The following is a 15,173-nucleotide window of genomic DNA, read 5'->3' on the forward strand; positions in this document are numbered from 1 at the left end:
TGTATTTCACATTCCGGTCTGGCCAACATCTATCTTCCTATCCTTGTATTTGTTTTCTAACTCCTTCCTAATGCGCCTTCGCCATCTTTCCGAACTTGGCAAACTCATTGTCGCAAGGACTCTAATCTTGTGTAGGAGAATCTGATGAGAAGAGGGGCTTCACACCTTCACTTGAAAGATGTTGAGATGAGCTTACCCTGTTTCAGTCTTGTATGGGAATCCGTTGGCATTGCTCCATACGTAAAGGGTTGTTTGAAGTCATCACATGATTAGCTTTACTTGTTTTTCTATTAGATCTACATGATGATTGTTACACAATGGTGATTGTTGATGGTGGCAACGACTTCCGGGTGGATGAGTTGATATGAGCGTGTGAGTCCATGGTTTCCTTGTCGTTGGCTCCTTCAAATCTGGATGATGTTTCAAACATTGCAACAAGCCAGACAAAAGCAGAGGAGAGGGACGTCGATGAAGGGTGCTTGTCGAGGTATGAGCTTACAATGGTAGAACAGAGAACGTGGGTTTAGGGGAGTGGGGAGAAAGAAGGAGAATGGTGGTTTAATAATAATTCAAGTGAGTGTGAGCTCACCAACTGTCTAAATTTAAAGATGCTACAGTAACCGCCACAAATTTATGTTTATTGGCGGAGGTTCAAAACATATGCTAAACATTTTGTTTAACTGTTTATTGGTGAGTCAATGCTCGATCTGGGTGTACAAACACGTCGGACTAACCATAACACCTCGATCTCCTTCACTCTTCCTCTCAATCCCTACGACAGAAGGTTTAGGGTTATTCAGATAATTAGGAAATATTTATTATTTAAAAAAAAAACCAAGTCGGACTCTCATTAATTGACGTGGACAAACACGTAAGCGTTGGCCGGACCTAAGGGTGTCGAAGGGATGAGTCCAAATTATTTTTAATAGTCTGAGGATGGTTTTCAGATAATTTTTCGGTGAGGGACTGTTTTCAAAACTCGCTCAAAGTTCAAGGACGGTTATATCCTCAAACTTCATGAGAAAGATCTTTTAAGTTGAGTGCTTCTATCTGTTTGGAATTTGCCGGAAGTGTTATCTTTTTCAGCCAAACAGCCTTTCAAAAACCAAGAATAATATATACTAGTGAGATGCAATTATAGAATGACAAAGAGCACATTTGTTTCATGCCAAATTGGAACAACAAATCATTGAATGCCATGTTGAAGCACAAAGACAAATTTCATTCGCATTTGCACTTTTTATGGTCGGAGACAGAAACACTATTTTATTTTCATTGGTCGAATATGCTTGGCAAAAACAATTAATGCCACATTGGCAATCATGGCATATTTGATTGTAATGGACAATACAATTTGGTGCACTCAGTCTCAAATATGATGGAGGGGCCTAGCCACTCTAAGATCCAAAAAGTATTACTCACATTTCACGTGCTAACTTAACATTTTATCACTTGATCAAGTGAATCTGGCTGAACCAGTAGAAGAGTGTTGAATGAAGGAGGAATACTGGAACAATAATGTTAACTACGGTGGTTCTTCCCGCTAGTAGCGTGCTTTTTTGAGCCGGATTCAAGTTCTTCATTCGTCGAATCACACTGGCGAGGAGCATGCAATGACACTTTCTTTTATAGGGTTGAATTTTGAAGGTTCTGACATTGGATTGTTTGAGGTTGGGCATCATGGTATGTACGAGGTACAACGTTGGAGAGGAACTATTGGAGTTTTTGGCACGTCGTTCAATCGGACAAGTGAGGATACACTAGCGCACGCAAAAGACTTCGAGCGTCACACATATACCTTGATAAGAGAGTCGCTTACTTTGGATGAGACATTGTGGATAAAGACACGCTAAGTTACAACCTCAGTTGAGGTGAGTGACTTCGGGATGGCAATCAGTTGTGGCGAACACAATCGGTTGCGAGGAGGTCAAGCAATCAATCGCGGAGGATGTAATCAGTTGCGATAGACCCAATTGGCCATGGGAAGGAAAAACAATAGGTCATGGGATGTAGTTGATTGTGGGAGGGAATAGGTTGCTAACCTTGCATAAACTGGTGTTTGTAACCAAGGCCTTTGATGGTTACTTCTCAAGGGTTCGTGATGTCGAGGGTGCATCTACCAGTTTTGCGGGTCTCCTAACGTAGGGCTAGCCTTACGGGCCTTCCGAGATCCACCTCGGGCAAGGTCGAGCTATTGCTCAAGCGGTCTACAATGTGACTGTGTTGAGTTCGGGAATTACGCATAGCTTCAAAATGAATGTTGAAGGGTGCTGGTAAAGTATGACGGTCATGCACTCAACCCGAGCTCATTCTGAAGCACCCAAGTACCAATAATTATGGTCATGACGATACCGGAGTGTGCAATGAGAGGTATGGTGCAGGGTCACTCCAGAGTGTTGATTTAAGGAAAATCAAACAAATATATATATATATATATATATATATATATATATATATATATATATATATAAAAGACAACTGTTAGATCTAACCATCAACGGTCAAGATTAAAACAAAAAATCACATGACATTTTTAAGTGATCATGTGACAATCGCATGACCATTAAATTCTTTTAATTTTTAACCGTCAATGGTTAGATCATCTAACGGTCGTGATTTATTCTAATTTTTCTAATATAAGATTATATTTCTCATAAAATACATCCCTATATATATATACACACCTCACTTGGTCACACATCTCATTTTCACTTTGTTTATTCATATCAATTGATCTAATTGTTATATGGGGACCGCTTTAGTGGCAATGACGTGAAGTGAAGCTCTTTGAGGAAAGAAAGAAAAAAGCTCTCATGAATCCACAAATTTTTATCATCATTTATTTAATTTCTTTTCCACTTTTTTCTATCGAGACAACGGGTCCTACTTATTTTGTTAGAATCTAAGTTGAATTGTTTAAGTGGAAGGAATAGCTAATCTGGTCGGAAACGCTGCATTTGAGTTTTCAATGTCATTAAATAAATAATACTTAAAACTTAAAAGACTAGAATAATAGCTCATGCCTTTATTTGTTTATTAGCAAAAGTATAATAAGTAAGTTCACAAGAGATGGGCGTGTTTTACTACTATTTTGGCCGGCAGTGAGAACTGAAAGCTTCTGATGAATTGAGAATTGAGAATTGAGAATTGAGAATTAGAATCAAAATCACGGGTCCATGGGTGGTGGGTGTGCGTGTTATGAGTTGTACTTTCTGATTTTGACTCAAACATAGGAATATTTGGTGTTCCCTCACTACATTTTTTCAATTTCTATGAGTGAAGGTGAAATGATTTAAGAAATTTTTATGGTTTATTACTTATTAGTTTAAGAGACAACCCGGAAAGAGAAAATAGGAGCAGAAAACCGTAAAAAAAATTAGGTAAAATTTTATGTTATTTGAAATGATAAAGATATTTCGTTGCAGCAGTTCGGTATTAGCAAAGATCAAGATCATTTGCAAAATCTAAAAAAGTTGGGGGCACCTCCTATCATATGAAGGAAACAACATTTGATGACTGGATAAAGCACTTACGTTTGAGTTTTCATTTTTTATTAATTCCTCAACGTAATGGTGTATGGTAAAATGCAAACAGTGCTGAAAGGGTGGGAGGAATAAAGATGAACGCCACAGTCCACATATCTAAATGAAGATTTTCCTAGATGATTGAAACAATGTGCCAAGATATCAAAAAGTTACCAAATCCAAGCACTTCTATTCAGAAAGCAACGTTTCATGATTTGACCTCGCACTTCCATGGGATGCTTGGATCAAATCTTTCTTTTATAAAATTACTGATAATCATAAAAATATGTTATTATATTTTGAAATACAACTGTAAAAGATTAACAAATAACAAAGCATTTCTTAATAAAATGAATCTGAATTACCAACACATTGGAACCGGTTGGTAAATACATATCACTCCCTCTAAAAAGGTTATGTAAGTATCACTATAAGTCACTTTATGGCTTCAGATCCATGTTATGACCCGTAGTTAATTATTCTTGAAAGAAATATTGAGCTCATTCAAAGATGTTCTAATGAAAACAATTCTAAATTCTAGACATTCTTGCAATATTTCTATCTTTTAATATTGATTTTGGTAAATATATATTCAAACTGTGGCAATTTTTTACCGTTATAATTGGCAAAGTATTAAAAAAATATCATTGTAGAGGTTTTACCACTACACGTTTCACCATAAATTAAGGGTCCTGCATGAAAAATTATGCATGATCCTTGACGATTTCAAACACATTGTGATACAATGTTTAACTTTAAAATACTTTGTAGGTTGTGGTGAACCGCCACAATCTGAATATGTTGACTTAATGTCATGAAACTCGTATGTCTACATATCGGACCCTAGCTCAAGAGATTCCTTCAATTTTGAGACTATGGGTTAGGATGGTTAGCTGATCAACAACGGTCTTTAAAGTCACTTCAAAACATTATTAAGACACAATGGTATCAAGGGTGATGATTAGTGTGTTAGCATTTTCGAAAGATGCTCGCAACTTCTCGTTTTTATGCTTCTCAGCTTGAGCAAGGGAAAGAGCATTTTCATTTTCTTCCGCAACTTTGGGAATTTTCCCATGTTGGAGTCTTAATCTTCCTGAAGATGAGACAATTGTACTTCCTTTTCTTTTAAGGAGTTATCTAGAGAGGAAACCTTAGATTCATATTTAGAACATTTAGTTCTTCTACAAAGAGTTTGAGGGGATTGATCTTGGAATGTAATTCTTCAATCTCCTTGATCATGTTATCCCTCTCATTTTCGAATTCCTCGAGCTTTAATTTAGGCTTAATTTCTTGACTTCCTCTCTATTTTGGAGATATTTTGAGGCATTTTCATAAAGGTCCCGCTCAAATTGAGCAAGGACCATCTTATTAAGAAGGAAAGAAGTAGAAGCAGTCCTTAACGCCTGCTATGTAATCATACTTAGGACCTTTGAAGGCCCAACGTCTTGAAAAGAGTCAAAAGGAAAATTACTCGAGAGTGTCTTGTCCACATCCTCAAAGTCCAAAAGTTTCTTCATGAAATCAAAATCCCATACCGTTAGGCTCCTAAGATTCAAGGGTCAAGTCTTCCCTTTTCCTATTCGGATTAGGCGAAAGAGCATATTTATTGAGCCATTCTTAGGGAATGACAAACAAATTTCATGACTATCAAATCAAGCTTGTCACTTGCTTAAGAGACGTTGTGTTGAAGAAGAGCATCATTCCCTCTGCAGGGCCAGTCTTTTCAGGGAAGAAAATTGGATGAGTCGACATTGTTAATCTATGGAGAGGAATGTTCAAATTAATGAACCCAAGTTTATTTGAAGCGTTCTCCTCATCGAGTCACTCCACCCCATTTTAATCAAGTAGATAACAATTTTTTTTAACAATATTCCTTAACAAAAAATGGGGTGGAAAATAATATTTGAGTAAGTTTGGAGTTTAGTGTCATATAAAGAAACCTCAAGGTAGTGGAGTTTAATTTACTCTTCTTACAAAATATGTTACCAAGGTATTATTTAATCTTTGCATAAGTACGGTTGATTAATTCCAAAACAAAAGAGCCTTTGTTTTTATGGAATTCTCTTCCCCTCTCCCCTCCCCAAACCAATTTGAAAGTTCAAAAAATAAATTAAAAGAATGTGACCAATGGTATAATCTAGGGGAGCACATAATTTGGAAAAATTATCATATTAAAAGTTGTGGCTTTATGACAAGTAATCATGATTAAAGATATAATAGTTGGAGCGTGCGTCTTCTTAAATTACAACATTCGAAATTCAAGTTGGTTAAGCTATGTTATGAGGAATTCGGAGTTTAAAATTCGAACAAAAAGCAAAGTAATTTATGGTCAACCAAAAAGAATGAAAGGTACCAAAAGTTCGTCTCGGATTGGAATATTTTCAATGGCCAGTATTCAGCCGAACAAATATAACTTAACATCGCATTGCATTACATGTCAAGCTGTGAGGGCTCATACTTCAGCCAACTCAAAAAGTTACAAGGTCAACTAGCATCTTAGTCGGCCCAAACGTCTAGCAATCAAACGAGTATCATAGTGGTGGACGAGATGACTTAGTTAAGAAACATTACACTCTAGTGTTGTCCGAGTGGGTTCTAACTAATTAAACGAACACATTGCAAGGTCATCCAAAGGTAACCATCATCCCATAAGACCTTTTGTAAGGCTTTTTAAAAGACTCCAAATCACGAACATGACCGTCACCAAATCTATAAATATAGATTCAATCATTCATTAACTTAAGCATTACGCATTAGGCAAACTTTGAAGTTTTCTTTTCACTCTCTCGTTAACCTAAGCGTTTTTGCAAGTATACTCCCACTGTGTCAATCCAGCTCCCTTCTACTAGATAAGCCTTCTAAAGTCATCCACCACCAATCTCAATTTAGGATTAAGGGTTACAATTTATAATTATGTTTTGTCCTTAATTGTTATCTCTTGTGATCGTGTCTGCCTATTTGAGATTTGTACACTTTCTATAGTCATACACTCATACCTACATTATATATTTTTCTATGGACAAATTACAAACTAGTACAACACCCACAATTAGTCAATTTAAAGGGAAGCTAATTTTCATCATAAAATAATAACAGCATGAAAGGAACATAGCAGGAAAGTGAACAATTGTGCACAAATATCACGATTCCATTCCATCAAAGATTGAATAGTCTAGTCTCCATTTCTCAGGTCAATAAAAGACCCACCCTCCTCTTCAATTGTCAGCAGCTCCATACACACATATACACACATTCAATTCACATCTCTATAAAAACACCACCCAATTCAACTCCTTTCTGGCATTGCATCATCAACTACCCACTACCACAAAATCTACCTCAGCTGAAAAATCATTATTCAATTTTTCTTCTTACTGATCCACAAACACTAAACCCAACAACAACAACAACCTAAGATGATGGCATCTTCTACTATCCCCTCTTCTTCCTCTTCCTGTTTCCATCAACTACAATTTCCATCATCAACAAGAAAACCCACCAAACCTTTCTCTGTTTCCCCCATCAGAGCCTCTGTTTCAGAAAAACCCTCATCGATCTCAGTCCCATCAGTGTCTGTGTCGTCGCCGGAGCCCACCAAGCTTCCGATCCGCAAGATCCCCGGCGACCATGGCATCCCCTTGATCGGCCCCTACAAGGACCGCGTCGACTACTTCTACAACCAGGGCCGCGACGAGTTCTTCAAGAAACGAATCCAAAAGTACCAGTCAACGGTGTTCCGCACCAACGTCCCACCAGGTCCCCTCATCGCCAAGAACCCAAACGTCGTCGTCCTCCTCGACGGAAAAAGCTTCCCCACCCTCTTCGACACCGAGAAAGTCGACAAAACCGACGTCTTCACCGGCACCTTCATGCCCTCCACCGAGCTCACCGGCGGCTACAGAGTCCTCTCCTACCTCGACCCGTCGGAGCCCAAACACGCCCAGCTCAAACGCCTCATGTTCTTCCTCTTGAAATCCCGCCGCGAACACGTCATTCCGGAGTTCCACATCGCCTTCACCGAGCTCTTCGAAAGCCTTGAAAAGGAGCTTTCGAAGAACGGTAAAGTCAGCTTCGGTGAAGCGAACGACCAGGCCGCGTTCAATTTCTTGGCCAGGTCACTCTTCGGAGCGAACCCGGCTGAGACTGAACTCGACCTGGACGGGCCGAAGCTGATACAGAAATGGATTCTGTTTCAGCTCAGCCCGGTTCTCAAATTAGGCCTCCCTAGCCTCATTGAGGATCAAATCCTCCGCAATTTCCGCCTCCCTGCTTCAATCATCAAGAAAGACTACCAACGACTCTACAACTTCTTCTACCAGAGCTCGGGCTTCATCTTCGACGAAGCCGAGCGACTAGGCGTTTCAAGAGAAGAAGCTTGCCACAACCTCCTCTTCGCCACCTGCTTCAATTCGTTGGGTGGAATGAAGCTGTTCTTCCCCAACGTTCTGAAGTGGATCGGAAGAGGAGGGGTCAAGCTTCACTCGGACCTCGCAACAGAGGTCCGGACCGCCGTGAGATCAGCCGGCGGGAAGGTGACAATGGCGGCGATGGAGAATATGCCGTTGATGAAGTCCGTGGTGTACGAAGCCTTCCGTGTTGACCCGCCGGTGCCGTTGCAATTCGGGCGGGTGAGAAAGGACATGGTGATTGAGAGCCATGATCACGCGTTTCGCGTGAAGAAAGGGGAGATGCTGTTCGGGTACCAACCGTTTGCGACGAAGGATCCGAAGATATTTGAGCGGGCGGAGGAGTTCGTCGGAGATAGGTTCATGGGGGCGGAGGGGGAGAAGCTGCTGAAACATGTACTGTGGTCGAATGGGCCGGAGACGGCAACTCCGACGGTGAACGACAAGCAGTGTGCTGGGAAGGATTTTGTGACACTGGTTTCGAGGTTGTTGGTGGTGGAGTTGTTTCTTCGTTACGATTCGTTTGAGATTCAAGTGGGAACTTCACCGTTGGGTTCTGCTGTTACTCTCACTTCATTGAAGAGAGCAAGCTTTTAATTTTTTATTTTTATTTTTATATTTAGTAGTTAATTTTGGGGTAGATGATGATGGCTGTATCTATGTGTTTTTATTCGATTTTTATGTATGTTTTGTTTATACGTGTAGTGTATAATTGGACTTTGAAGAGAGTGATCTCATCTCATAATTGATAATTGCAATTTTGTGGGGTTATGAATTATGATGCATGCTACTTCCACTGAAGTAGTGGGTGGGGACTCTGTCATCATGCAGTTCTGGATATTCATAATGTACTCCACTATTTTGTTTTTTTTCATAAATAGATCATTCATTGAGATCAACAACTTCTTTTCATTTCCTTTTCACTAGTCTTTGTGTATTATTTTTTATGTATTTTTTATCATATTATTTTAGCATCTAACTTATTTCTTTCCCATTGTTTACGTGGTTTTTTGGTAAACAAATATCCTCTTAGTTCGACTAAAGGAAGTTTAGATTCGGGGTCCTTTTGAGAAAACGCTTTGCCAAAGTATTGTGTGTGTAAATGCTTTTTCGACAACACCAAGTTGGTTTAAACAGAACTGAATTTCATTAAACACGGGTCAATTACAAAGAAATCACATATATCAAAATAACATAAAAACTACAAGAGATAAGGATCTCGACAGGGAAATGCATAGAAGAACTGGGGAATTAACAAGCTTAAATGCAAGAAAACTAAAGTGTTGGTTCTGCAACATACTCCTCCATCATCACGTTTTGCTCTCTGAGTCTCATTGATGCGGACGTTTAGAGCTTTTGGTGAATTTTCAGAGTTTTGAGTTGGGAACCCCTCTTTCTGCTGCTGCTTCATCTATTTATAGTGCTGTTCCTGCCCACGTTCTTGGCGGTTTTTCTTGGATGCATGATGGCTTCGTGGGTTTTGAATTTTGGCGCCATGCCCCACGTTTAGCCGGTGGTCTTCGCGCACGTGACTTTATTACCGCGTGGATGGTTCTGAGTCGTGGGCAACCGTTGCTATTCGTGGCATCGTGGGTATATGCACGTGCTTGTAGTTGCTTGTTACTCGGTAACTGCCTCTTCCATTAAGATGGTCGAGATTTCTTCATCTGCTAAGTTTGTCGAGATATAGCTCTCACTAACTTGACTTTGAGGGACACCGTATGCTGAGTTGCCGGTTTCGCCATAACCCTTGTTGTCGAGAACTCACCTTTGCACCATGGTGTCGAGAGTCGTGGTGCTCGTAATTTTAGCTTAACAGTTGCCCCCCAAGAATGTTGGTTGCCGACTGCTTTGGCTTGAAGACACCAAGCATTTTTTAACGCAGCCGTTCGATTCCAACGATTCAAATACTTTGTGCTCTTGACCATTCGATCTTCAAGTCCAATCAGCAGCCATAACGTCTGATGACTTCTCCACTAGCTGACAGTTATAGCCTTTTTAGGGCCATGATTTCGCCTATGCCAAAAAGCTGAGAAGTGACATGAGTTAACTAATAAAATAATCGCTTGGACCCCAAATTTTTATAAATTACCGCTCAATGCGGCCTGGGTTCCGTTTGCCCTTCTGTTTATAAATACCCTCTTGGTATTCCTCGTTCAAGCTTTACACTTTTCTCAAACCTTCAGCTTCTTCCCCCAGCGTTCTCACTTCATCTTCTTCCGTTCTCTCTGGAATATCTACCGTTTTCTTCAATGGCTTCCAATCCTGAGCAGACCATTCCGCTGGCCACTGAGCTTAAGCTGGATGAATCCAAGCGCGTGGCAATCCCGGAACCCCCCAACGAAGCGGAGAAGAGAGCTATCTGGAAATCCCAGGTACTCATTCCTTTCTCTGTTAATGGTACTTTACGCGCCATTTTGGGTCCTTTGAAAGTAGTAAAGCATGATAGGCCCAATAGTCTCCCTGAAGACCATGAATCATTTCACCCTAGCGTTAGGGGAGAGGAGCTTATTTTGGCATTTCAACCTTCTTACCGTATGCCATTTCTTTCTGACCCAAAACGAGCCTTTCGTTCAGCTCCTCCTAACCCCTCTGCTAACGACAAAGCCTACCTGAAATGGTTAGATAGGGTTGAGGAAGATAAGAGGCAACACTGGAAGGATGTCGGGATTCTCGACTTGATTCAGCTGTCGAGATCTCCAATCTCGTATAACCCTGCTATGTTGTTGAGTGCACTTTATTTCTGGGAGAGGTCCACAACCTGCCTTCATGTTCCCTTTGGCATGATCACCCCCAGCCTCTTGGATGTTGCTGCTATCACCGGATTATGGCCCATTGGTGATGATTATCACTCTGCACCTGCCACTGTTAAACCCATCTCGATTCCTACTGACAACATTTCTTTTAGTCGATTCATTAAGGACCATTATGTCGAGAGTGGTGAGGTGTCTGATGCTGAACATGTCGCTTTCTTGCTGTATTGGCTGTCTGCTTATGTTTTTTGCACCAAGTCTTTGCGTATTCCTGCCAAGCTTTTGCCCTTAGCCAATCTACTTCACGAGGGTCGACAACTCGCTATGGCTAGGCTTGTCCTTGGCAACCTTTATCAAATGTTGAATGAAGCTGTCGAGGATATCCGGAATACCAAGACCGTCTCTCTGAATGCAGCTGGACCTCTTTGGTTGTTTCAACTTTGGTTGAATGCAGTTTTCGAATCTCTTCTGCCGGCACAAGATAATCCTCCAACTGTTTCTAACACCAAGATTGATGCCCACATACTCGAGACCCTGACCCCTGCTTATGATGCGTCGAGTTTTGAAGCTGATTTCAGAAAGTACTTTACCATGTTTCTCGAGCTGAAGCACTATCGTTCCAGTTTCTCTCCTTACAGCAAGGCTGTTCGTGGCCCTTTCTGGCTAAGGAATTCTTATCCTAATGCTTCTGATTCTGCATTGCCCAAGGAGCACCACATCACACTCTGGAGGACCCTCTTATCTCCTAGGGTTTTAACTGTGGGCTTTGCTAGCAGTGACTATACTCTATGTGGCTACAACCCTCAATTGGTTTCTCGACAGTTTGGGCTTAGCCAAGTTCTACCCAACACTTTATTTGACAAGAGTCTAGTCTTGTACCCCGGAGCTATTAAAAGGGCTTCTGCTTTCGACACGACTGTTCAGTTTTATAACAAGAAACTCCTCAACTTAAGCCCCTTCACTTACGCTCCTTCATATTATGCTACTAATGCTTTCAAAGCCTGGTGGTCTGAGTATTGGGCTCAAATTTCGAAGCCCCTCGTCGATTGTCTGCAATGCATGACAGATGCTTTTCTTTTGCAGAAGCAGGATCCGAAGAAGACCAAAGGTATGCACCTGGCAGAAATTCGATCTTTTCAAGAATTCTTTGGTGTGGTATATTACCCAACTCTTCGCCTTCGAGATACGGTTGCGAAAGCATCTCAAGTATTAAGGCAAAAATGGGAAATTAAAGCCAAGAAATCTAAGTTAGTTGTTCCTCCTGGTGAGGAGGGTCTATCTTTTGTTATTCGAAAAACTGGCTTTAGGTTCCCATCTTTGCCTACGAGTAGGTTTGCATTGGCCTTTCCACCGGTCTTGCCTAAATGGGTTGACCATGTAAACATAAATGTGTTGGCCAATCAAGCTTTACCTCCTCGAAAGCGAGTGACTTGGACTAAGTACCACCTATGGAACTTTCCGTATCATGTGCCCGTCGAAATCTTCAACCACATATCGCTGAACATGCGTATTGGTCAAGGTAATACTTCGACTTGGCCTTGGTTTTCCTTGTTTTACTTCTTAATTTCTCTTTTGTTTACAGCCGAAGTCATTACTCGACTGGCTCCTCAAGTTATTTCCCCGGTGGCTCATTCTTCCAAGGACAAGCCAGTCGTGATTGAGGATGATGATGATGATGATGAGGATGATGATGTCAGTCTTGCTGACAAGCTCAAGGTACTTTCCTCATGCTTTTCCCTTTTTCTTTTCGATTTCTTTGGATTATGAACTAACATATTCTTCGATAGAGTCGAAAAAGGAAACCCAAGCCTGTTGCTTCAGCCAGTCAGAAGAGGGCCAAGGGGGCTGGTGTTTCCACCCCTAGTGGGGTTTATAAGTTGGCATCTGATGCTCAACCAGAAGTCGTTGACGCCGCCATTCAGGTATGTTTTCCATTCTCGAGGGTACCTTGTGACATTTTTAACCTGTGGTTTCCTAATCCGAGTCATTTCTTGTTTGTTTTGTTTCTTTTAGGCTAGCGTCCATGAGCATTCCACTTCCAATCTTCCATCCCGTGAGACTTCTCCAGCTCCCAATCCTGCAAAATCCAAAGCTGAAGGTGTCGAGAAACCTCCCAAAGCCGCATCCTCGGCTAAAAAGACTTCAACATCCGAGGGAAGGAAGAAGGTCAGGAGCAAATCTGGTCATAAGTCTCCCCGTCGTTCCAGAAGCTCTACCAACTCGAGCCCTTCTAAGGAATCTGCTTGCCAGGTATCTTTATATTTTTCATGTTTTGTTGGCTCCTCTAATATGCATTTTACTTTGCAGGAAACTCAAGGTGCAACCTCTCCCATTCGCGAAGCAGAACCTCTTCCAGGCAAGGATGATAACCCTATGCCTCCTCCAAAATCGACTGCCACTGTGCAACCTTCGCCTCAAGCCAAGGGTGGCTCTTCATCTCATGTGTCTAGTGAAAAGCTCGACACTTTATTTGAGGAGGACCCGCTGGAAGCTTTGGATGGCTTTCTCGATGGCACCTTGGAATGGGATTCTCCACCCCATCAAGCTGATGCCACTGCCGAGACTGCTCAATCTAGTGGGGTGGCCAATTTTCAGCAAAGCGAGGAGAGTATGGGTCGGCTGAAGGCTATTGTTTTCGCCAGTGGGTTTCTCGACCAGATCCAAGTTGATCCTCAAGCGGGCCATGCTGCTAAGGAACTGCTCGTCTTCCTTCTTGGCCAAAGACTTGATTCTCATCAGGCTGCTGCTTTGGCCAACCTTCAATCCTTCTTAGCGGATGCTTCAGCCACGTTTCATCAAGTTAAGGACGTTGGTCAAGCTGTCAGCCTTAAGGAAGCAAAAGTCTCTTCTGGTAAAGCTCAAGTTGCAGCAATGAAAGAGGACTTCAAGAAATTCACTGCTAGGAAGGTTTTAATTGCAGATGAAATCTCTGAAGTCGACACTAAACTTGAGGAGCTGCATCGAGAGGTTGCCAAGTTGGAGAAAAAGCGAGCTGATTTGGTCGAGGAAGGCCCTGCTGTGAAGGCTCAGTTGGATGTGCTTACTAAGGACTCCAAGGCTCTTATCATCTCGACAAAAGATGTTATCAAGGAGTTGGAGGTTGACCAGGCCGTGAAGAAGGATCTCGATGCCAAGATTTCTACCTTCGCTGATCGTTTGAACTCTTTTAAATCCCTGCTTTAGGATTCTCTCTTATCAGTATGTAATGATGGCATTATTTTAACCATGGCTTTCGATGCCAATTTGTATGTAATATTTCGACAATGGTTTTGGCACGTAGGCCATATAATTTGACGTTTAATTTGCCAAGTCTTTTCAGTTTCCACTACGCATTTATTCTGACGGCTATTCACTTATTGTTGCACCGTTCAAACTCCCTTGCATCCCCTTACGTAGTCGTTGCTTGGTTTCTGGGGAATGAACCCATTTATTGCAATCTTATACCACGTTTTCTTGATTCAATGTAAGTCTTTGTTCATTAAAGGCCAAAGCTATTCACGATGGTAGTGGTAATCTACATGGTTTATGACCATAAGATGAAGAGTTGGCAACTGATTGCCATTAATTAATGCATTCCTTTGTGGTTATACTATAAATAGAGCATTCTTGGTTACTTCTCTTTAGCAACTTCTTCAAGCTCTTCCTTGCCTTTTTTCCAGAATTCTTTTCCTGCCTTTACACACCCTTTCAACCATGGCTAGCCGTCCTGTTCTTAACCAGATCCGGAGCTTGGCCTTTGACGAAGACCTGTTTTGGGAATTGCATTCCTCCCTTTCTCTGGCTGAAGAGCTTACCAGGCTCATTAACCAGCTTTTACAGAGGAATATTATTGCCTCTGTAAAAACCCCTCTCCTGGAGTTCCTGGGCCTCCTGCATGAAGCTGTACCCCTGTATGAAGAACACCGGGAGCTTACTGCAAGAGTGTTCTTTGCTGAACACCAAATTGAGGAGAAGATGGAAGAATTTGAAGAGTTGAAGGCTGCTCTGAACCAAGCGGACCCTGAGGGGAGTGTGGAAGCTCTGAAAGCCTTGGTGGACAAGCTCTCTTCCGCTGCCCGTGAGGAGCTGGATCTTCGACAGGAGAAATCGAGACTAGAATCCCAACAAGAGGATGTCTTGAGGCGCATGGAGCCTCTTAGGGCTAAATACGATAGTTATAGGGCCAATCCCCCTTTTTAAAGTTTCTTTGCCATAGTTGTAAATGCTCTATTCCAATTAATTAAACATTCGAGTTTGGAAATTTACTTTATTTATTTTCTTATTCTTGCTTCTTTATTCGATGTTTATTTCATGCAACGTTGGCTTATACATTTTTAAGTATTTGCCATTTACCGTTATTTGTCGATTTCGACCTTCTAATTCTTTAATCGAATAAGCGTTGTTTAAAAGTACTTTCTCGACTGTGAAAGGGCCTTCCCAGTTTGGGGCCCACTTTCCGTAGCGTTTATCCCTTTTATCGACTGGTAAGACAACCTTCCATACGTAATCAC

At 41.5% G+C, this 15,173-nt stretch overlaps 2 protein-coding genes across 3 annotated transcripts; both read left to right on the plus strand.

The window, feature by feature from the left end:
* Nucleotides 1-6,580: 6,580 nt before the first annotated feature.
* LOC130716935 (allene oxide synthase 1, chloroplastic-like) lies at nt 6,581-8,654 on the plus strand. Its single transcript, XM_057566991.1, has one exon. The coding sequence runs from the start codon at nt 6,941-6,943 to the stop codon at nt 8,525-8,527; it is 1,587 nt and encodes a 528-aa protein (XP_057422974.1). The 5' UTR covers nt 6,581-6,940; the 3' UTR covers nt 8,528-8,654.
* Nucleotides 8,655-8,927: 273 nt separating this feature from the next.
* LOC130716934 (uncharacterized) lies at nt 8,928-14,055 on the plus strand. 2 transcript variants are annotated; one of them, XM_057566990.1, is made up of 4 exons: nt 8,928-11,791; nt 12,266-12,399; nt 12,471-12,605; nt 12,697-14,055. In XM_057566990.1, the coding sequence occupies exons 1-4, from the start codon at nt 10,183-10,185 to the stop codon at nt 13,864-13,866; spliced, it is 3,048 nt and encodes a 1,015-aa protein (XP_057422973.1). In that variant the 5' UTR covers nt 8,928-10,182; the 3' UTR covers nt 13,867-14,055. The 2 variants fall into 2 exon arrangements, with proteins under 2 accessions (XP_057422973.1, XP_057422971.1); XM_057566988.1 differs by having other exon boundaries at nt 8,928-12,399.
* The last annotated feature ends 1,118 nt before the right edge of the window (nt 14,056-15,173 follow it).

Source organism: Lotus japonicus, chromosome 5 (assembly GCF_012489685.1).
Source record: "Lotus japonicus ecotype B-129 chromosome 5, LjGifu_v1.2".
In the NCBI taxonomy this organism is placed as follows: domain Eukaryota; kingdom Viridiplantae; phylum Streptophyta; class Magnoliopsida; order Fabales; family Fabaceae; genus Lotus; species Lotus japonicus.

Bases quoted from the DNA above. Each gene is read 5' to 3' on its own strand.
- LOC130716935 (XM_057566991.1), top strand. From the start codon at position 6,941: ATGATGGCATCTTCTACTATCCCCTCTTCTTCCTCTTCCTGTTTCCAT.
- LOC130716934 (XM_057566988.1), top strand. From the start codon at position 10,183: ATGGCTTCCAATCCTGAGCAGACCATTCCGCTGGCCACTGAGCTTAAG. The intron at 12,400-12,470 runs GTACTTTCCTCA...ATTCTTCGATAG, and splicing joins GTCTTGCTGACAAGCTCAAG to AGTCGAAAAAGGAAACCCAA. The intron at 12,606-12,696 runs GTATGTTTTCCA...TGTTTCTTTTAG, and splicing joins TCGTTGACGCCGCCATTCAG to GCTAGCGTCCATGAGCATTC.